General features: G+C 43.3%; 2 protein-coding genes across 5 annotated transcripts in view; both read right to left on the bottom strand.

Annotated features, from left to right (window-relative positions):
* LOC114431377 (NACHT, LRR and PYD domains-containing protein 3-like) overlaps positions 1–23519 on the bottom strand; it is a 114660-nt gene that overhangs the window by 76878 nt on the left and 14263 nt on the right. Inside the window, exons 3-4 of one of the 2 annotated variants that reach the window (XM_028399007.1) lie at positions 15217–15339; positions 14966–15044 (exon numbers count right to left, since the gene is read on the bottom strand). The exons of the other annotated variant lie outside the window; for it this stretch is intronic. Of the exons in view, the coding sequence (XP_028254808.1) occupies positions 14966–15044; positions 15217–15339 (202 nt within the window). The remainder of the gene's footprint in view (positions 1–14965; positions 15045–15216; positions 15340–23519) is intronic. 2 annotated transcript variants of the gene reach the window in all.
* On the bottom strand, positions 16865–22319 carry LOC114431382 (reticulon-1-A-like). 3 transcript variants are annotated; one of them, XM_028399012.1, is made up of 4 exons: positions 22046–22319; positions 18114–18252; positions 17538–17607; positions 16865–17417 (listed from the first exon to the last, which is right to left on the bottom strand). In XM_028399012.1, the coding sequence occupies exons 1-4, from the start codon at positions 22237–22239 to the stop codon at positions 17356–17358; spliced, it is 465 nt and encodes a 154-aa protein (XP_028254813.1). In that variant the 5' UTR covers positions 22240–22319; the 3' UTR covers positions 16865–17355. The 3 variants fall into 3 exon arrangements, 2 of the variants coding, with proteins under 2 accessions (XP_028254813.1, XP_028254814.1); XM_028399013.1 differs by having other exon boundaries at positions 18114–18352; positions 22046–22246; XR_003670076.1 differs by lacking the exon at positions 18114–18252 and having other exon boundaries at positions 17144–17417; positions 22046–22238.

Below are 23519 nucleotides of genomic sequence, written 5' to 3'. Positions count from 1 at the left end.
GACAGTGGGACTAACATGGTGAAGGCCTTGGAACTTAACAACTGGACTCGTCTGCCCTGCTTTGGGCATAGACTGCATCTAGCCATTGGTGAGTGAACATAAATAAATCATTTTATTATCACGTATAAGATATTTTATTTATTATATAATTTTCTTAATAAATTAACTTAATAAAATGATTCCAGAATAATCTCATTAAGTCATTTTATAAAGAATACACCCCAATAATATTTTTTTCTCTCAATAATTCACAATTACTGATTAAAATTTACCTTGTGCTGATTGGATTTAGTCAAATTTAATTATTAAATCTGGTTAATATATCCTGCTCTTCCTCTTACAGAAAAAAGTGGCAAAGACCCTCGTGCACAATATCTGTCTGCAAGAAAGTGGTGAGTGCATTCCCCTTCAGCTGGAAGAAGAGGGATTTGTGTCAAGCTCAAACAGAAATGAAACTACCACAAGAAAAGCTCATCACCAACACCATGGGGTCCAAAACTTGCAATGATTGAGAGACTGTTGGACCAAGAAAAGGCCATTTCTCAGGTCCTGAAGTCAGACAAGAAGACAAGGCACTTGGTACTAACATGGCAAGATCTTGATGTAACGGAATCCTTAAAGAAAGCCCTTGGTCCATTGAGAGATTTCACTGATGACTTTCAGGGGAGGACTATGCGAGTGTGTCTTATATCAAGCTGTCCTGCACCTGCTGAAAACCAACCTTCTTAACCTGAATGAGGATGACAGTGAGCTAACCAAAGCAATTAAGACAACTGTCCTTAACCACCTCACTGAAAAATACCAGGATCCAGCCACTGATGTCCTACTGGACGTGGCTTCACTTGTTGATCCAAGGTTCAAACCCCAATACATTGACAGTGACAAGAAAGAGGCAGTACACGCCAGAGGTGCGTCTGAGCTGGAGTCCATGCTAAAAGCACAAGCACACAGTCAGCATCCATCCACATCGCAGACTCCTCAGGCAGAAGAACAAACCCCAGCAAAGACAGTAAAGAAAACACTGGCCAGCTTCCTAAAAATCTCAAGTGCTGTATCTGCAGCTGCCACATCTGCTTCCCCATCTCTCAGAGGCAGCAGATGGGGAACTGAAGGCCTACCTGTCCACTCCAAATGCAGACAGTGAGATGGATCCTCTTGAATGGTGGAGACTCCATGAGGGAAACTTTCCAAGGGTTAGCCAACTAGCTCCAAAGTATCTCTGCATTCCAGCAACAAGTTCTCCCTCAGAGCGTGTTCAGCACCAGTGGCAACATGGTAACAGGCCAAAGGGCTTCTCTCAAGCCAGATAAAGTGACAAGTTGGTTTTTCTAGCTAAAAATCTGTGACTCTAATCTGTCATACTGTGTCTCATTTTTACATAGGGAGAGATCAAAGTTCCCAGATTATGTATATGTATATGAAAAATATGTTCTAAAGCTGCTGGATTTTTTTCTTCTGGTTTTTACATTGATAATGTTCTAAATGCACCTTAAGAGATAACCTCAGGTAAGTTTACATTTTGATTTGACATTTTCAATAAGCCATTTAGCGTTTCATATTTATTTTATTTATATACTTTTAAATAAGCATTGAGTGTTACATGAAGCAGGCTTTCATCATTGAAATTCTGTTTGAGAATTGTTTTATTTTCCACTGTGCTGCTATTACTGAGCTCTCCAAAACCAGGTGAACTGCAGATTTATAAGAGTGTTGTTTGTTGTTGTATTGTTTTAAATCTAAGTTCAGTTCATTTTTAAGAGGAGACTGAGAGACTTATGTTTACATTCTTTCAAATGTTACTTGACACGTTTGCACAAGCCGGTTCATTAAAATCTGTTGAGGAAGATATTGGCATTGATTTTGTTACGTTTTTACACAGAGAATAGTTTGGTTCTAAATGAACTTTACTTGTAGTGACTATTCTTAAAAATCATTTTGATGGCAGGTTTATTTAGTCCGTGTTCAGGCAGACAACCAGACAAACCTTTTCCCTGCTGTCTCTCCTGTGCTGGTAAAAAACATTTACCCACCCAGGTGCATGCTGGTCTACCTGTGTCAAGTGCTTACCTAAATAACCTTGGTGCCCCCTAGTGACGCTAAATGGCAACAATAGTTAAACCAAGTAAACTAATCAATAACAAATGTACATTAAATAAACATGCTAAATAATAACTAACCCAAAAATAAAAAAATTATTCAAATACACAAATTGGTAAAATAGCTCCTGCATTACTGTTAGAATGAATCGTGATAAAATCATGATATAATATTTTTGCCATATCGCCCACCCCTCATATTGATAAATCTACATTAATCCAATCCCTGAACACACTCGATCCACCAAGTGATTCACAAACCGAACCGATCACATGACTCGAACGTTCGAAGCTCTGAACTGCTTCACACGTCACTCAAGTGCTTCAAACGTCACTCAAGTGCTTCAAACGTCACTCAACTGCTTCAAACGTCACTCAAGTGCTTCAAACGTCACTCAAGTGCTTCAAACGTCACTCGGCACTGTGGTTCGAAACAATTGCTTCATGAGCGACCGCGCATGTGTCGGAGCCTCGGGTGTCAGACGACCATCCTTAATCACATCTGACTCATTGACTGAACATATGTCCAAACAGTCACACAAGCACAAAGCATCTGTTCCTGCTTCATGTCAGGTTTCTATAGCACAAGTTCACATTTCCACAATTCATTCTCTCATCTGGCTTCAATCAATACTTCAGTTTCAACAATACAATTGATCTCATCTTCAAGCTGCATCTTTCCTATAGTTCATATTCACAACCATCTCCTGTAAATACATCCCTCTCTCATTCAGTGTAAACTGCTACAAACATGCATCTCATTCTGCTCTTTGTGCATCAAACACTCTTCTGTCTCTGTGTTTGTCCCGCTCATGTCAAAGAGCACTGAAATGTGTGCTGAGGTAAAGTGCTTGTTACATTCAGAACTTAGTTTCATCATGGAACATTTCAACAGGTGTACCCGGCGTCACACTGGACAAAGAACAGCATCTGCGCGGGAACATGCCCAACTCTTAACAGCCATTGTTATGATAGAAAACGTTGATAAAACATATGAGAGCAGCGCAGCGACTGTCTGCTCCAACTCTGAATCAATATGAACTAACATGTCAGCGCACAGTCACTGTTACCGACCTGTATTCAGCAGGTAAAGAGGAGGAATGAGGACGCAGGTCTGTATGTTTCCCTCTGCTCCAGATCGCACCTGAGGAGAAGCAGGCGTTCCGCCCCCCTAATCGTTCCCCGGGGCAACTCACAGGTGTACAAAGGTTCCGCCCCCACTTTCCCCATAAATGTAGCGCTTGATGACAACGTTCATACTTTCTCATTGAACACAAAACAACACAGTAACAGTACACACCTCACAAAATGTCCACAATCATTACAAATAACTTTTGTGCTCAACCTACCTGATCCACTTCACCTGGAGCTTTGTGGACGTACATTCAGCACTTGTTTTGGTTCAGACACGTCATTGACTGCACTGTTCAGTAGGTCAGGACAATAGACACAAGTCCCCTGACTTTGAAAACATTGAACATCATATTTCTTTCATTTACTGGAACCAAACCCTTCAGCATCTTCAGCTTTCAGTGTTAACAGCATCCATGTTATTCAGACAATCATGAGACAGGAAGTGAAGGAGTGTGTTTCTGTTCAGGAAGAAGTGGAGCTGTGCATGAAGTCCAGTTACAGATCATAACAGTGATTCTAAGATGAAGAAACCTTCATTTGTCCCACACAGAGCTTCAAAGTTAAACAGCTTTCTTTCTTCTTCTTCACTTCATGCCTGCTTGTTCTAAGATGCTAAATCACAGCATGGTTGGACATCAGTCTGCTGTGATTCTTGATGGAACGTGCATGAAACAGTCTCTACATGATCTGAGTGCATCAGTGACAGAAACTCCTGCAGCCTCTTCATCTGACAGGGGAACCCCGGGGACCGACACAGGGCCTCCATGAAGACTGAGGGCCGCTCCAGTCGCTCCCATCGTTTCCATGAACCTGAACGGAGAGCGAGCACGATTAATATTGGAACTAACGCTGCAGCACAGGACCATGACATCATTCATTAAAGAGCTCAAACACAGACATAAAACATGATGTGGAACAGAAACACAAACAAAGATATTTATAGAATATTATTGTCATGACGGTTTAAAGCTTCGCCACCAGGGGGCGCTACTTCCAGCGACACTGTGCAGGGCTATCCATCATGGCTACATCAGTGGGTAATTCAGACTCAGATTTGGGCATTCGCCCAGCCAGTGGCATGCAGCGATGATGACGTGACTTCATAATGTCTGAGAATATCTGAGGTTTTTTTATTGCTACTTTAATCTCAGAAGTTCTGGGATTATTCTCAGAATAAACTCGCTGATTCATTCATTGAGTCACCTAAAGATGACAGGAATTATAGAGCAGCTGTTTCATGGAGGCTTCACTGATGTTTCTGATTTTAATTTGCTTTTTAATCACCAACAGTACAAATGTTTATCACATGTTGCCGTCCAACAAAGGACCAAAGGTTTGTGTTATTAAGTTCTTCTTATTTATGAATGCTCCCTGTACTTACCAATGTGTTGTGAAGTTAATAAAAGCTGAACACAAATCTTCTGCTCCTTTGTTGGACGGCAACATGTCATCAACAGTTGTTCTGTTCTATCACAGCAGGTTTATGTAAAATTCAAATGAATACACAGGCCCAGAAAATCACCATTTGAGAATCACACATGTGTCCATGGCGTCTCCCTTCTCCACGATAAGGTGAACAGCACTGGAGGAGCTGCTCTTTGGTCTTCTGTCTGCTGCTGCAGGGTCACTCAGGGGTCGCTCAGTTTCCACGTCCTCACAGAGGAGAAAGCAAAGAGGAGAACAGAATCAATCATCAGCTGCACGTGGTGCGTTAGCACACAGTAGCCACAACGCACTGCAAATGTGATTCAGAGTCTCTGCAGCTGCACATGTAACGGGTACCGTAGCAACGGCACCGGGCTGCCAGATAAACTCCTGAAATTCAGGAAAGAAATGATGAGGCAGGGCGACAGCGTGTCAGTTCACAGTGCGTTCTCTGCAGTAATTTATTTGGACATTTCAGAAAATACTTATAACAATAACTCTTATTGTTCAGACTCATTATGTCCAATGTACGTGCAATATCGAATGTCCTTTCAACATGAATCAATCATAAATCAACATCAATACATTTCAGTCCATCTCAAAATAAAACACATTTCCAAAAATGTCTTTTCTTACTCTTTATACTCAAAATATATGGACTATTGTAATATTAAGCTATTCAAAATGTTTTTACAAACTTCTACTAACAGTCTTTAATATAAACTGTCTTTTGATGAGTATAACTCATTCACTGTAATCACCATACTGCAAAGACCCATCAAACCAAGGTTAACAACTCTTTACTTAACTCTGTCTTACTCATATTCAATCCTAAACATTTTATCCACACCTCATTTGGCAAAACAACTCATAACCAAGTGGGAGCAAACTTATACGGAGCTCGCTGATGAGGCAGGGCGACAGCGTGTTAGTTCTCAGTGCGTTCTCTGCAGTAATGAGGAAAATCCACCTGTAGCGCAGAGAAACCCAGCACTCGACGCTGCCCCCTGCTGTTCTGGAGTCGTTATTACATACCCATTTTTTTTTAAAGGAAAACCCTTACAAAACACACATTTTACGTTTCTCAAGTATATACCTATTCTAAAAACAAACAATACATTACAAATTTGTTACTCCCAAAACACAAATGTGACACTTTTGTGGCCGTCACACACACACAGTCACTGACAAACTGTTTATCTGTCCCACAACTTTCAACAACAAACCTACACTCTGTGTCCTACAGTGGAAGACATTATTTTATATATATATATATATGTGTGACGGAGCTCAGGAGGGAAGGGGAAAACTATTTAGGGTGCCAACAACGCCACCCGGGGAGGCAAGGGCCTCAACCCAGGAAATAAAAGGACACACAGGTTCGAATCACACGCAGGGCAAGGATCGGGTACCACAAAAAAAACGATTTGTTTAATTACAGAAATCAAGAGTAAGATCCATAGTCCATGTTGTTTTAATTATAAAATATGTTGCCAGTTCAGCAAATGAGAAAAATAAAACAAAAACTGACAAGGCTGTGGCTCACCAGGGGCAGAGGAACAAATCAATAAGGGATCAAACTTCACACCTGTGGCACTACACTCCAAATGAAAAATCGTGAAGAAAACCCACCACCAGGGAAGGGGGACCACCACCGCTGGGCCACAGCTCCTGTAAGGCAAGGCAAGGCAAGCTTTATTTATATAGCACCATTCATACACAAGGCAATACAGAGTGCTTTACATAAGATGAAATCACAGAATATAAACATTTTAAAACATTAAATTAAGAAGGAAATTAAAATAATAAAAAGAATAAAATCATAAAAAACATCAAATAGAATCAGGATGATTAAATGAGAAGAGTGCAGTCAAGAAATTAGGAGAACGCTGCAGTAAACAAATGAGTTTTCAGGCCTGACTTAAATGAAGTGACTGTCTGAGCAGACCTCAGGAAGGCTGTTCCACAGGTGAGGGGCAGAATAACTGAATCCTGCTTCACTCCGTCTGGTTCTGACCCTGGGTACACACAGTAGGCCTGTCCCTGATGATCTCAGGCGTCTGGATGGTTCATAGGGGACCAACTAACAACTAAGTCCAGGATGTATTTTGGTCCAAGACCATTCAGTGCTTTGTAGACCAGGAGTAAAGTTTTGAAATGTATCCTGACCGGTGTGATGTGGTCCATTTTCCTGGTGTTACTCAGAACTCAGAAGTGTGGATGCGGCTATTGTAATGACTTGAGTTACCCTAACCTAACAACAAAAAATAAATCAGTCACTGCGTGCTGTTATGCCGGTGGTTTCTTCCTGACACGTCTCCTGTCCAGCGTGTCATAAATCACAGTCCAAACTTCTATATTATTAATAAGTGCATTTTTATTCTGATACCGTCATGTCCACTCAGATATTTGATCATTGATCGACATATAATTAACGAGAACCACTAGTTAAGTTACATGCTGAAATAAAAATCAAATTTATCATGACACGCTACCTGAGGTCAAAAAACCGTGTGCAACCCTGAAATGATTACTTCCTGCACACCTTATATCTTCACAACACCACATGCTCCACCTTCTGGTCAAACAGGAAATTGACACATTTTAAACCAGACAGAGGTCAACCACAATGGCTCCAACAGCTATGTTCAATCTTGCACGAATCCACGACGAGGACCAATAAGCTCCGACAATGCAGATCAGGACCAGAACAGCAGCACCCGTTGGTGCAAGGATGAAACAGAGGGGGAGGAAATCCACACCGCGCTGTGCGGCCACACTGATCTCTGGTGCACCAGTCTGGCCACCACCACTGCAGCAGATCAGAGAGCACCGTCAGCACAGGGAGATATCATTAATTACAGGGGTGTGACAACTCACCGCGCCAAGACCACAGGTGGAACCAAGGCAAAAGACGACCGCAACCCTGCCGCACACACGCTGCCGCCACACACTCTACAAAAAGACATGCGGCATTTAATTCAGTTCATCCCGGTAACCAAACATAACGCACTGAGCATACCTGGGTGCAAAGGCACCATAGCCCCGTATCCACTGTTGCAGGCTACTGCTGCGAGCTTCTGCCACACAGGATGAGGAGAGACAGGAGTGCAGCCACCTGCCTGTTTAAATAGTTACGGCGCCACCAATCAGCACGCCAAGACAAGATAATGACCGCAGCAGCTGAGAGGAATTAACTCACCTGGCCACATATGTCTCCCACCGTTTTTTCTTCTTCCTCCCCTCTGACCTCACAGACGATCGGTTCACACACAAAGGTAAAGGACATAAATTCACAGATCTGACCAATCTCCTTCCTGATCCTGTGACCACACATATTCTAATTCATTTTCCCCTTCATCACTAAGCTGCATGTTGTTGGTCTGAGGTTGTGTTTGTCTAACACTGATCCGTGGTGGTCAGATGAACTTCTGTTCTACAAACCATCAGCATGATAAGAAGAGGAGCAAACCTTTAAACATGGCTGTCAAATCTTTAATAACATGTGTTCAAACAGACAGATGCTGCTGATTCAGTCCAGGACATTAAACATCATGTCAGACATGAGCTCAGATCATTAACTTATGATTGATGAGCTCAGAGCAGCTAATGAAGGATGGAGGAGAGAGATGGAGCTGGAACCATCATCAGTGCAGTCAGATACAGTATTGATCATCGATCCATACTGTGTGATCAGACTGATGTCCTTTGGTCTTCCTCAAAGTTGAAGGTCATAACACACCAGCATCCTGCCGATGGTTTCTGATTGGTCCCACTCCCATCAGATTCAAATGGATGGGGACACACACTCCGTCCTCTTCATAGCCTCCACCTGCAGAGAGAATCAGAGAGTCAGTGTGGAGGTGAGTGAGTGTTCACACAGACTCCATCAGCAGCAAAGCAGCACAGACTGACTCCACCCCTCTACTGACCTCACAGTCTGCAGATTATAATCTGGACTCTGCACAAGATCCAGCAGCTGCTTCACTCCTGAATCCTGCAGGTTGTTCTCACTCAGGTCCAGCTCTGTCAGATGGGAGGGGTTGGACTTCAGAGCTGAGGCCAGAGCAGCACAGCTGATCTCTGACAGACCGCAGTCCATCAATCTGAATAAAGAAAAACAGATGAAATCATTGATGATCAATCAGATGTTCTTTTTTTATTTGAGATGTTCCAGGGCTCTAGACTAACTTTTTTCTTAGGTGCACCACATCACATTTAATATCGTAGTTTGTTTTTCAATCTCTGTCCATATATTTTATGGATCAGACCTTAACTTGACATCTATCTTAACACAGAAGTTCTTTTCTTCTCTCATCATCTACAGCTATATCTACTGTTTACCTGATAGAGCCAAAGTTTTAGAAACACTGAGGTCCAAAAATTGATCTCCATACATATCATCCTAAAATGAATTTGGACTTTGTATAATGAACACAGTTAAATAGAATAGAATAGAATAGAATAGAATAGAATAGAAAATACTTTATTCATCCCAAGCCAGGAAATTTCTCGATTGCAGCAGCAAAATACAGTCACTCAAGCAAACTAAAAAACATACCTCTAACGGTAAAAATGAAACAGTATAAACATTATTTACAGCAAAGTAAAAAATAAACATAGGTGCAGATGCACAAATGTGCAATTTGGTATGAAGTGATGAAATGATATGATATACAAGAACAGCAGTGTGCAGTTTGAAAGAGAAAAAACCTAAACCTTGTGCAAAATACAAATAAGTAAATAAATAAACTGATAATTCATATTATGGACAAACTAGCCAACAAGTCTGCCTGTCAGAAATCCATGATGAAGAAGAGTTCATACAGCACTCTTCATTTCCCTGTTTGCTTTCTCTCTGTATTTTCTGGCTGTCGCTCCTCACTTATCTATCTGCCACTGTGACTTCAAATAATATTAAAATCATATACACCTTTATTTATTTCATACTTGTGATTGAGATATATATTTAGTTTTCTTCAACATGTTTCTAGTGTAGCTACAGTATCTCTCCTCATCTTCCTCACCTCTTCCTCAGCGTCTCCTCTCTTTCTAAAGCTGAGCTCCAGCTGACAGAACCTTTTCATTCTGTCTGTTACAGGAGGAACACTTTTATGCAGATATCATCCTGGCAGTCAATGGTCCACTATAGCAGGATAATAACAATACTTTTGAAATGGTATAACTCCTTAAAACCAGCTGACTGCTGTCAGTCAGAGTGAATCAGCCTTCATGGATGAACCACACAGGTCAGATAACACTGTCCTCAGACCTGCTGTTCACTCTATCATAATGCTGCGAGCACGTCACGCCCCCTCCCTGAACATGACCGGCTCCTTATCATCATTCAGGTCAACAGCAAATTAGCATAGTAGCAACAAACCCTCCTCCTCCGCTACATGTTCACCTGAACTGTGGATCCTGCTGTTCACCAGTGAAACATCTTTAATACCTGTCTGTCTGTCTGTCTGTCTGTCTGTCTGTCTGCGTGGTGCAGTCAGAGGGCCGTATGAGTTCTGCACACATGTTTCAAAAAGTCCGGGCCGAAACGAACTTTGTTCTTTGTTCTTGTTCTCGTCACAACAGATTTCTCTGTTCTCGTGGCGTATGGAACAAGCTTTAGCACACAGCATCAGCTCTTCGCAGATTCGTCTTCTTCTTCTGGATTTCCTGCGGTCTCGGTCTGACTGCAGCAGACACAATTTCAAACATACACACACGGGGGTCCCACCCTTCACTGTCTCTGATTGGTTTAGACCATGATATGAGCCTGATGTGTGTCTGTTGTTGGACCACAGGGAGAGAGTCGCAGAGAATGTGTCTCCCTCTAACAGTTGGTCGCACCGGTGCAACCTCAGATATTTCTTGTTTGCAACATGAGAAATTAGGTCGCACTCTAGAACCCTGTGTTCAGATCAACATCACTGTGTCCTCATCAACATGTCAGCACAACATTCACACACCTGTCCATGTCACACAGATCAATAACATGCTGCTGACCTCAGTCTGTCTCTACAGGGTCAATACTGGATCAACACTTGAATCAGCTGCAGGTATTCATCAAGTACACTGAAAATAATCAGAGTTCAGAAGATCAGAGAGGACAAACACAACAGGAACAGAGAACTGACCTCAGAATCCACAGTCTGCAGTCTGGACTCTGCAGAAACCCACACAGCTGCTCCACTCCTGAATCCTGCAGATTGTTCCCTCCCAGCTCCAGCTTTGTCAGATGGGAGGGGTTGGACTTCAGAGCTGAGGCCAGAGCAGCGCAGCTGATCTCTGACAGACCGCAGTCCCTCAACCTGAATAAAGAAAAACAGATGAAATCATTGATGATCAATCAGATGTTTGAGATGTTCAGATCAACATCGCTGTGTCCTCATCATCATGTCAGCACAACATTCACACACCTGTCCATGTCACACAGATCAATAACATGCTGCTGACCTCAGTCTGTCTCTACAGGGTCAACAGGTGCTGGCAGGGCTCAAACCTACACATGACACGTCTGCTTTGTTGACGTTGTAACTTCAGGGTTGGAGCTGTGCTTCCTCTCAGTGTCTCTGTCTCCTTCAAACAGTGTCCTTAAGGCTGCACTGGTGTCCAACATGTTAGGTATGGACTTATTGAATCAGACCCATGAGCCTCAGCAGCTCCTGTTCTTCCTGTGGAGGGAGTATCTGTGTCACTGCTCTCACTGCTCCTCATCCAGCTTCAGAGCACCTGCACTGAGTGTGTGTCTGATGTCTCTGATTTCAGCTCTTCTCCTGTGATGGACTGTCTCTGACTTTTCCATCATACTGCTGGCAGCATAGAGACAGAGCCCTGAATCCAGGTCCTCCAGGTTTCTGTCAGGGTGCCATGCAGACTCAGGTGTGGTGGGGCTGAAACTGCACCATGCTCTTCTTCTGATGTGACATTCAGACAGTGAAACATTCGTATAAACCAGGCCTGACTAACAGGAGCATTTCAGAGGCCTGTCCTGGCCGGACTTCATTAGAATCATTTCTATACAGTGTATGTACTGAACTCCAGCCACTAGCTACGTTTTAAAGGCTGTTAAAACCTGACAGGAGGAAGGAGGAGGATTGTTCTGCCATCCCTTTACATCAGGCTCCTTTTCTACCACTCTCTGTGCACACATATATTCTCACTTATATATCATTCTGCTTCTGTTGTTGGACAGGAAGACGTCCAAAGGACACCAGTATGAAGAAGATGATGGTCCTTCAGTCAAACTGTCTGTGGATCCTTCTCTACCAGTGCTCTGTGCAGTCTGAGACAAAATGGACTTCCATTGTTATCATCTATGATAATAATGACAACTGACCTCAGAGTCTGCAGTCTGCAGTGAGGACTCTGCAGTCCAACACACAGCTGCTCCACTCCTGAATCCTGCAGGTTCTTGTTGCTGCTCAGGTCCAGTTCTGTCAGATGGGAGGGGTTGGACTTCAGAGCTGAGGCCACGACTTCACAGTGAGTCTCTGAGAGTCCACAGTTAGAAAGTCTGTCAAACACAGAAAACATGTTATTAAAGAAGACACTTAATGTGGACCTTATTTGAAGACAGGTGGACACGTCCTGTTGGACATGTTGCTCTTCACATCAGTGGTTCAGCCTGTCTGATCTGACTGTTTGAAATGAAACAATAATCCTCATCAGACTGTTAATCTGTGCTGTAATCTGCAGATGGAGCAGAGAACATGGAGTTCTGTAAATATTCTGGATGATTCTGTCCGTGTGAAAGCAGATCACTGTGACATCATCAACATGATGTCATCACTGTAACGCTGCAGCTACAGTTACACACTGAGGCCGATCATGGTGTTCAGAGATTTAACAGCCTTCAACACAAACAACACAGCTGAAGAACATCTGAGACAAAGACACAGCTGACACGTGGACCTCTGAAGAACCACACAGTGTGGATCTGTGAAGACCTGAACCACTAATCTACACTGATTTACAATCATCATCACATCTGGACTCACCGAGCCTTCCTGAAGTTCCTCACAGCTGGAATCAGTCTCCGTCGTCCCTCCTCTGATGTGTTGAAGTTGTTCAGGTCCAGCTCCTCCAGGACCTCCTCTGACATCTGCAGCATGTAGGCCAGAGCTGAGCAGTGGACCTCAGAGAGTCTCTTCTCTGATCTGGTCCCTGAATGAAGGAACTCTTGGATCTCCTGATGGACTGAGAGCTCGTTCATCTCCATCAGACAGTGGAAGATGTTGATGCTTCTGTCAGGAGAGATTTCATCAGTGTTCATCTCCTTCAGGTTGTTGATGGCTCTCTGGATGGTTTCTGGTCTGTTGTCTGTCTGACCCAGCAGGCATCTTATGGCTCTCTGGATGATCCCTGATATGTTTTCTGTCTGAGCCAGCAGGCCTCCTAAGAGCCTCTGGTTGGACTGCAGAGAGAGGCCATGAAGGAAGCGAACCACCAGGTCCAGGTGTCCATGTTTACTCTGCAGAGATTTCTCCATGACTCTCTTCAGGAAGTCATCCAGAGAGGAGTGTTTGTAGTGTTTTCCCAGGAAGTCCTCCAGCCCCTCGGTGGTCCTGTTGGTGTAACAGAGGACCAGGTGGAGAGCAGCCAGAAACTCCTGAACACTCAGATGGATGAAGCAGAACACCTTGTCCTGGTACAGGCCTCTCTCCTCTTTAAAGATCTGTGTGAACAGTCCTGAGCACACTGAGGCTGCTCTGATATCGATGCCACACTCTGTCAGGTCTGATTCATAGAAGATCAGGTTTCCTTTCTGCAGCTGCTCAAAAGCCAGTTTCCCCAGAGACCGGATCATCTCCCTGCTCTCTGGACTCCAGTGTAGATCTGTCTCAGCTCCTCCTTCATACTTGACCCTCTTCACTTTGGCCTGAACCACCAGGAGGTGGATGTACATCTCAGTCAGGGTCCTGGGCAGCTCTCCTCCCTCTCTGCTCTCCAACATGTCCTCCAGAACTGTAGCAGTGATCCAGCAGAAGACCGGGATGTGGCACATGATGTCTTGATGTGGGAGATGATCCTGCTGGCCTGCTCCTCCTCTCTGAACCTCCTCCTAAAGTAATCCTCCTTCTGTGGGTCGGTGAACCCTCTGACCTCTGTCACCATGTCCACACAGTCAGGAGGGATCTGATTGGCTGCTGCAGGTCTTGTGGTGATCCAGAGGCGAGCAGAGGGAAGCAGCTTCCCCCTGATGAGGTTTGTCAGCAGCACATGCACTGAGGTGGACTCTGTGACATCAGTCAGGACCTGAGTGTTGTGGAAGTCCAGAGGAAGTCGACACTCATCCAGACCGTCAAAGATGAAGAGCACCTGGAGGTGCTGGAAGCTGCAGATTCCTGCCTCTTTGGTTTCAGGGAAGAAGTGATGAACAAGCTCCACCAAGCTGAACCGTTTCTCTCTCAGCACATTCAGCTCTCTGAAAGTGAATGGAAATGTGAAGTGGACGTCCTGGTGGTCTTTGTCTTCAGCCCAGTCCAGACTGAACTTCTGTGTTAGGACTGTTTTCCCAATGCCAGCCACTCCCTGTGTCATCACTGTTCTGATTGGTTTCTGTCTTCCAGGCGAGCCTTTGAAGAGGTCTGCTGGTCTGATGGGGGTTTCTGGTCTGTGTGCTTTCCTGGATGCTGCTTCAACCTGTCTGACCTCATGGTCCTCGTTGACCCCTGCAGTCCCCCCCTCTGTGATGTAGAGCTCTGTGTAGATCTGGTTCAGAAGGGTCGGCTCTCCTGCTTTAGCGATGCCCTCAAACACACACTGGAACTTCTCCTTCAGGTTAGACTTGAGTTTACGTCCACACTCTGCAGCTGCAGATCCTGAACAAACAGTAAATGTGATGAGTGACTGAACTTCCTGACAGTCTTCAGTCAGAAGTGACAGATGTGCTGCAGATGTCTGCATCATGTTAACAGCAGAGTGTGTAGATGGAAACTTCATTTCCTCTTTCCATCATGTTAAAGCTCTTAAATCCTCTTACTGCTCTGCAGACGCTCAGCCAGCTCCTCCTGCTCCATCCTCCTCAGGAAGTCCACCGTGATCTGCACAAAGGACTCTCTGCTCCTCCTCTGCTCTTCATCCTCCTCATCGTCCCTCTGGGAGCATTCTGGGTAATCTGGACTCAGAAGCTTCTGGATCTTCTTCAGCTCGTCCTTCACAAAAGTGAGGATGTTGTCCTCCAGCAGCTGGAACAGAGAGACACAAACATCAGGTCCATGTTGGACAGACTGACAGTCCGCTGGTCTACAAAGTGCAGCATGGAGACACAACAACACAACTCATGGACCAGCAGCTGTTCTACATGTACACACCAGAAATATGGAGTCCAGCTGTGTCTGATGCTGCTGGGCAGACGGACCACCGGGAGTCTCTGAGCTCTGCTGGTGGACTCTGTGGACCAATCAGGAACAGTTAGCACACATGATGTCACATGATGTCAGCACACATGCAGAAACAGCAGCTGCTTGCAGAGTGTGTGTTCTGTGCTGAACACACACGGCTGTGCTCTGAAACAGGCCGTCAGCTCTGAACCTGCAGCTGTTTGAAGAAACTCAGATCTTACTGCTTCAAGGAAGACCGGACTTCTCCTTTAAATTCAACAATGACACCCTTTGACTGATCACTCCTCAGAGACACACAGCTGGGTCCTGGTCCTGGTCCTGGTGAGTCTGGTCTCTTCTTGTTCCTGGTACAGAGATAAAAATCATCAGCTGATGTTTCACAGTGACTGCAGGAGGAAGAAGCAGCTACCAGAAGAAAGGAGCTGTGGGTTTGGGAGCAGTAACACAAAGGATGTGTTACTGTGTGTGTTACTGTGTGTGTTACTGTGTGTGTGTGTTACTGTGTGTGTTACTGTGTGTGTTACTGTGTGTGTGTGTTACTGTGTGTGTTACTGTGTGTGTTACTGTGTGTGTGTGTTACTGTGTGTGTTACTGTGTGTGTGTGTTACCTGTTCATGTTGCTGAGCAGCTGCAGTGACAGATGTGCTTCTTCCTCTCTTTATTCTCACAGAGCCCTGCAGAGGACAACACAACACAAAGGCTGCAGTTTGTGACACAAAAACTACAAGCGTCTAATAAACTTATTTTAGAGGCCAACACAACACAAAGGACTGAAAAGCCTCACAGAGTGAGCAACAATCAACACACAGCAAAGTTTACAACGTCCATGTGGACAAAGGAGCTTTTACAGGAAATGTTCCAACAATCACAGAAATGCTGCCGACACCATGAAGTCATCAATATAGTTCAAACAGAAATCAATACGAAGACATGAAGGACACTTTAACACCTGAGGGACGAGACAGAGGACAGACTTCATTCAGGCTGCAGCAGGGAGCTGCTGGACAAAAGCTCCACCTCACTGAGCTGACCGTCCACACAGAGACAGTCAGAGACAAGAGTCCTCACAGAGACACACAGACAGACAGAGAGTCCTCACAGAGACACACAGACAGACACAAGAGTCCTCACAGAGACATACAGACAGACAAAGAGTCCTCACAGAGACACACAGACTCACCTTCCTACAGAGAAAAAGACGCTGCGCCACAAGCGGAGGACAAAGTGAAAGTGAACTTTGATCAGACTCACCTGAGCAGTCAGAGCTGTTCTTCTTCCTCTTCCTGCTGAGTCATCCACACAGGAAGCAGCAGCAGAGTTTGACTGACTTCAACGTCTCTGAGGACATATTTTCATCCAGCGGGGACCGAGACAGCGGGGACCGGGACAGAGACAGAATGCAGCTAGGATCTGGATCAGAGGACAGTTTAAAGTCACTGACAGACTTCAGAGTTCACACAGAGCTCTGACCTGCGTCAGGGGACCGTCCTCCTGAGGGAGGAGAGGAGGAGGACAGGACAGACAGGAAGAGACATGCAGCAACCATCAAAGCTCACAGAAGACAAAGCAGCTGAAACACTGGTTCATGTGGTCAGACAGAGTATTGATTATGTATCAGAGCTGATCGGTCCTTTGATCTTTCTCCCAGAAGAAACCAAACACTAAAACTCAATCTACAAAACTCATGGTTCTCCTCATGAATCCGGGCACTGACAGGTTTCCATACATTAGCAAACAGAAGCTAACAGAGTTAGCAGACAGACGAGGAGGCGGGGCTTTCTTCGTCTACAAGCTTTATTGATCATTGTTTACATTTCACGATGCATTCCACAAACACGGCTCCAGCTGGGAGCTTTTTATCATCACAACTGAAGTATGAAGTTTATCATTCACAATTATACTGCAGAACAAACAAATGCTCAAAGTTTCCCAAAGTCACAGCGAGTTGTAACTTGATGCAGACATCAGCTCCACAGACAGCATGGTTATTAATGACCTTTAATCCCTTTCTCTGTTTCTGATGTATGAATGTAAACGTCTTCCTTCCAGAGCTTCTCACTAAACAGCTGCAATGACATGAAAGTACGACTCGTGTTTGGTCTGGCAAAGGTTCTCTAGATGTCTCTAGCTAAAGTTACTCAGAAGCCATGAAGGTTTTTAAATGAAACTTTGCTTTCTTTATGAAGTCAGTGTGGTCCTTGTGACATGAAATAATGTCCCCTCCTGATCTGAGCTGTGATCAGGTCTTCCTCTCTCGCCGTCTGAGGACAGGAGGACGGTCTGTCCTCTGAGACTCTGCTGGAAGCTGCTTTGGACCGGCTGTGACGGAGAACACCTGGAACATGTTCAGCTCTCCACAGTCAGTGTTTACATACCTGGTGCTTCTCATAGACAATCGGGCAGCTGAACACTCCAACCAGACCTGAGGAGGAGCAGAGCTTCATCAGAAAACATGTTCCCTGGTCTCACCAGCAGGGGGAGCTGATGCTGTCACACACAGTTACAGCCCCCGTGCATGATGGGAAATGTGAGCGTCCCTCACCCAGAATAAGGAGAGTGAGCCCGTTGAACAAGGCGCCGACGTAGGTCAGAATCCACATCAACACGGCGAACTGCACAGACACCACAGAAGAAGAAAAAGTCAAACAGACGTCACCCTGAACGACCACAAATCACAGACAGACGCAAAATGTATCATTGATTTATCATTGGAAAGCTCACAGTGATGGAGCTGTGACCATCAGACTCACCTGACACTGATTTAATGATCAACTTATTGATCAGGCTGATTGATCATAAACTCAGGTTCGTTTCAACTGGTCATGTTTGTTTCAGAGTTATGATGATGGTGGATTATTGATTACACAGCATCATGTTCTGATCATGTTTCATTACGTCAGTGACACACAGCAAAACATTTAACCCTTTCACTGCCAGTAAAAACACACTCAGACTGTGTGTGTCTGAGATTCATCCACCACATACTGAGAGTCCCAGAGAATAAATCAGTCACCTGTGGATCAAAGGTCGGTCTGAGTTCAGCCTGCAGCTCCACAGAAAAACATGGCCGTGGCAGGTGTGTGTGTGTGTGTCTGAATATCTGAGCTGGAGCTCTCACCTTGATGGAGTCCGCCAGGTCCTGGACCAGGAACAGGGGCCCTAATTCACAGACGGTCTTGTTGATTTTGGCCAGGATCATGTCACTGTACTTGTGGACCATGTCCTCAGACAGCGCCACCTCATGGTCCAGGTACTGCCTGCGAGGACACACAGACACACACAGAAAGGTCTGAGCAGAGGGTGGAGCGGGTCCGGCCTGTTCAGGGTCCAGGTGTGCTGGAACAGAAACTCTGCAGCCTGGAACATCAGAATTAAGTGTGTTATAAAACCGTGCAGATGCAGAAAATGCAAAGTAATCATAACTTTCATTATAACGTATTAAATAAATACACCATCAAATCATTCTGAGGTATTTCATGGTCCTGTGTTGCAGCGGTTCATGAATTCCTTTCATCTGTCAAACTCGCCCATCAAAGTCAGATGGGCGGATCCTAGCACCTGATTGGTCACCCTGCCCATCAAGTCAAGACAAATCGCTGCCAGATAATGGATGGATGCAGAGCTAGTGTTACGGTCCCAGGGATGGGAGAGCACAGTGACAAATATAAGAGCTGTATTCAGCAGGTCAAGAGGAGGAATGAGGACGCAGGTCTGTATGTTTCCCTCTCCAGATCACATCTGACTCATTGACTGAACATATGTCCAAACAGTCACACAAGCACAAAGCATCTGTTCCTGCTTCATGTCAGGTTTCTATAGCACAAGTTCACATTTCCACAATTCATTCTCTCATCTGGCTTCAATCAATACTTCAGTTTCAACAATACAATTGATCTCATCTTCAAGCTGCATCTTTCCTATAGTTCATATTCACAACCATCTCCTGTAAATACATCCCTCTCTCATTCAGTGTAAACTGCTACAAACATGCATCTGGGTCAATGACATGACATGCATATTTTTGAGTCCGAGTCCACTATTTTCTTTCAAAATAATGTAATCTTTTCATAACATTGGTCACTTTTATCTATAAAACTTATTTATTTTGATACATTTTTCAGTACATTCAAATAATTATATTCTTTTCTGTTTTGGCTTCTCAAACCCCTAAAATGTCAGGTGGAGCACCTGTCCGAGCAAATGCTCAGACTAAAAAACCTATTAAAAATGCTCTTTTAATAACAATACATTCAAAATTAAATGCTCTGGCATACTTTTATGTTTATAGTCTTTTGTATAATCTATTTTTTTCTCATATCAACAGTTTTAAAGCTGTTGAGATAACTGAAAAACATTTGTCCCGCAATTTACATTTACTTAATGTCAGGGTGGTGCAACCATAAACAATGGGCTTTTATTTTAAAGTGAATAGACAATAGCCATAAACAGGATGTTGTATCAGCCAGAGGACCCCAAGGGACCCTTGGGATTAAGCTAAAAGATTTGTAGCTCTCTCTTAAATATTGATAAAAACAACTACTTTCAATTCATATACAGACTGGTACACTTTCTATGTCAGGTGGTACAACCAATGGAAAACTAGAAAAAATAAATTTTATCATAAAACACTTTATTTATAAAAATTGATCTATATGAATATGATGACATGGGTAGACGCTAATACTAGCATCCAAACATAAGCCTATTTATTTTAAGATAAGTTGGAAAAGTCAGGTGGTGCAACCAGTTAGTCAGGTGGCACAACTGCAAGGAATATCACTATATAATGTTATTAAAAGCTCTAAATATATCTGTGACATGTTTAAAATGTTTACTAGTTTTAATCAAAGATATTACACATTTTTACATAATAATATGTACATTTTAGATGCCGCTTTGTAGGGCAAGTTCTTCAAGTAGTTGGTGAAGAGATTCAGGTGAGCTGCATAAAGTAACTGGGAGGAAAAAATGCTTTCACTTGGCCCCACAGTGCTGACGTCATTTTTTTCTACTCAGCTGAAGTTCTCAGAGTGATATCAGAACCAGAGCCTCTCAATTCATGGCACACATGGCTAATGCATTCACACTGGGAATTCTTTATTACACAGACCTGAGAAGGTCTGTACGGAGCCCCTCTGATGACATGGTAAAAAAAAAAATAATTTGTAGGCCACGAAATATGTATAATGCGCGCACGAAATACTAATTCGTGGCCACGAAATACTAATTAGTTCCTACGAAATACTAAGTGGCCATGAATTAGTATTTCGTGCGCGCATTATACATATTTCGTGGCCTACAAATTTTTTTTTTTTTTACCATGTCATCAGTGGGGCTCCGTAGGTCTGTACAAATATTACTCCATATTTGAAAATGGTTTAATTTTGTTAAAACTTCCCTTTAGTGTTAGTTTGATTGCTGCTAGGCAATCAAACTTGTGTTCTTCACCCTCTTTCTTTCTTTCTTTCTTATTCTTCCGTACATTATTTGGTGCAGCGTATCTTCAGCATACATTGACCGATTTCAGCCATTCAACTATAAAAATGTTCATCTCACAGAGGACATTCCGGGTCAACTTTAAGTTTTTCTCAAAAAAAATGATAATTTTTTAAATATTAAGCAATTTCGATGTCATTTTTAACATGGGAGTCTATGAGAGAGCCCTTCAACGAGGGTCATCTGCCAAATGCTTCTCCTCCTACAAATTTCAAGCTACAGACTCCATTTTAGTCTTAAAACGCTCATTAGATGCTGCTCTATCAAACTTGTATTCAGCATTTTCTAATTCTGAATTGTTTCTGCACACCAGGCTCTCAAAGTTGGAGTACTCTGCTGTTACCATGGTGACAGGCTGACACACAGAGGCATACAAAGCTCTGAATTGCTCTGATTCTCCAGCAATTCAGAGCAATCCTTCACATCAGCCTTCAAAGCAATGCTTCAGCTGCAGCAATCAAACTTGCATTTTCTTCATGAAATGCCCTTTTTTAAATTATCATTTAGTATAGGGTTGTATCAAATGTAATGTTGTATTAAGTGGTTTTGATGAGATGTTTACTACTCGCATTCTTGAAAAAAAAGATTTATTTTACTTAAAAAAATTTAAATACAGACTATTTACTAAAACACATGTAAATATTTGAAATGAAATGCATTTTTTGAGCATATTTCATGTCATTACTAATGTTGTCAGGTGGTACAACTAATAACCGTCAGGTGGTGCAACCAATTTAAACTAATAAATAATAGCTTAAAGTGACCAAATGGTTTCTAAATGTAATCTGTGTACTTATTTTACTGAATATATGAATTTGTGTATTTTTTTAAATATTTTTTCTGTCTTTAAATACAAAATTGGATGCTAACGATAGTTAAAACCTGACCTACAAAAGGGAAAAATCTTAAATTATTGCATAAACAAAACAAAACTACCAAATAATAATGTGTTACCTAGTGTACACACCCTAATGGATACTTGCCAAAGATTTATCTTGAAATAAATATTAGGAATATATATATATATTTATAAATATTTGGTTGCGCCACCTGACATTTCTTGCTTGTGACGTTGAAAAAAACTGTTAAAATATGAGTTAAAACAGATAGAAATGTTATTTAATAAATGAGATTTGTTTAAACACATTATTCTGGACTCAAAAATATGCATTACGTTATTTAAAAAAATACTTTTTAAAAATAGCCTTTTAGAAGCTTGATTTGTCAATGACCCATCTTCATTCTGCTCTTTGTGCATCAAACACTCTTCTGTCTCTGTGTTTGTCCCGCTCATGTCAAAGAGCACTGAAATGTGTGCTGAGGTAAAGTGCTTGTTACATTCAGAACTTAGTTTCATCATGGAACATTTCAACAGGTGTACCCGGCGTCACACTGGACAAAGAACAGCATCTGCGCGGGAACATGCCCAACTCTTAACAGCCATTGTTATGATAGAAAACGTTGATAAAACATATGAGAGCAGCGCAGCGACTGTCTGCTCCAACTCTGAATCAATATGAACTAACATGTCAGCGCACAGTCACTGTTACCGACCTGTATTCAGCAGGTAAAGAGGAGGAATGAGGACGCAGGTCTGTATGTTTCCCTCTGCTCCAGATCGCACCTGAGGAGAAGCAGGCGTTCCGCCCCCCTAATCGTTCCCCGGGGCAACTCACAGGTGTACAAAGGTTCCGCCCCCACTTTCCCCATAAATGTAGCGCTTGATGACAACGTTCATACTTTCTCATTGAACACAAAACAACACAGTAACAGTACACACCTCACAAAATGTCCACAATCATTACAAATAACTTTTGTGCTCAACCTACCTGATCCACTTCACCTGGAGCTTTGTGGACGTACATTCAGCACTTGTTTTGGTTCAGACACGTCATTGACTGCACTGTTCAGTAGGTCAGGACAATAGACACAAGTCCCCTGACTTTGAAAACATTGAACATCATATTTCTTTCATTTACTGGAACCAAACCCTTCAGCATCTTCAGCTTTCAGTGTTAACAGCATCCATGTTATTCAGACAATCATGAGACAGGAAGTGAAGGAGTGTGTTTCTGTTCAGGAAGAAGTGGAGCTGTGCATGAAGTCCAGTTACAGATCATAACCGTGATTCTAAGATGAAGAAACCTTCATTTGTCCCACACAGAGCTTCAAAGTTAAACAGCTGCAGGGTCACTCAGGGGTCGCTCAGTTTCCACGTCCTCACAGAGGAGAAAGCAAAGAGGAGAACAGAATCAATCATCAGCTGCACGTGGGCACGCTCTGTCAGCAGCTGATATTTTAGTGGCATCATGAAATAATGTGGTTGTTCAAAATCTGACACTGTGACACTGACATTAATACCTGGTGCTCAGGACTCTCAGCTGCAGACAGGTGAAGTCTTCAAGACATCAGACAAGACATCAGGTGCACAGGCGGGACAACCTGCTCAGAGACTGCTCACATATTACATGCAAGATATAATCTGACATTCCGTGTATATACTCACAAAAAGTGAGCCTAAAGCCTTAAAGCTGCCTCTCCGAGTGTCTGTAGTCGGAGCTACAGCTGCTTGGTCTCATCCATCCTGCAGCACTCATGCTGTAGCTCCATGTCTGCGGTCATAGCAGACCAGTTACTCTGTGAAATGTAAAGTCTGTGAAGCGGAAATGGTCACAAGTGTCCAGGAGAGGCTGCAGCTTGTCCTGCTGGGAGGCTTCAGTTTGTCTGAGGCTGCTGTGTCTGATAACATGTTTGTATTGTGCAGCAGAAGAGGCTGTTATTGATCATATTTACTCATGTGGGTATGAATAAAGGGGACAACATGTCCTGTGCTTGCTCTGACTCTCCTCATTTAAACACAGGCTGTAATTTAATAACCGTAATATGTCATGTTATCAGTAGAAATGCTGTTAAAGGGCCAGTACACCCTGTAAAGTGCTGATTGTTATCCAGCCACAGAGACGACTGCCCATAAAGTGAGCTCCTCAGAATAACACTGATGTGATGCAGTCAGCTGGAACAGTCTGGA

Source organism: Parambassis ranga, unplaced genomic scaffold, assembly GCF_900634625.1.
Source record: "Parambassis ranga unplaced genomic scaffold, fParRan2.1 scaffold_73_arrow_ctg1, whole genome shotgun sequence".
NCBI classification, from domain to species: domain Eukaryota; kingdom Metazoa; phylum Chordata; class Actinopteri; family Ambassidae; genus Parambassis; species Parambassis ranga.
This window is presented reverse-complemented; position numbering and strand designations above follow the sequence as displayed.

What these genes read in the sequence shown, in the direction of transcription:
- LOC114431382 (XM_028399012.1), bottom strand. Translation starts at nt 22,239, where the DNA reads ATGAGAAAGTATGAACGTTGTCATCAAGCGCTACATTTATGGGGAAAG. An exon ending in ACCTGGCGGACTCCATCAAG is followed by an intron (nt 17,608 to 18,113) that starts GTGAGAGCTCCA and finishes GTGTCTGTGCAG; the next exon opens with TTCGCCGTGTTGATGTGGAT. An exon ending in GCTCACTCTCCTTATTCTGG is followed by an intron (nt 17,418 to 17,537) that starts GTGAGGGACGCT and finishes GCTCCTCCTCAG; the next exon opens with GTCTGGTTGGAGTGTTCAGC.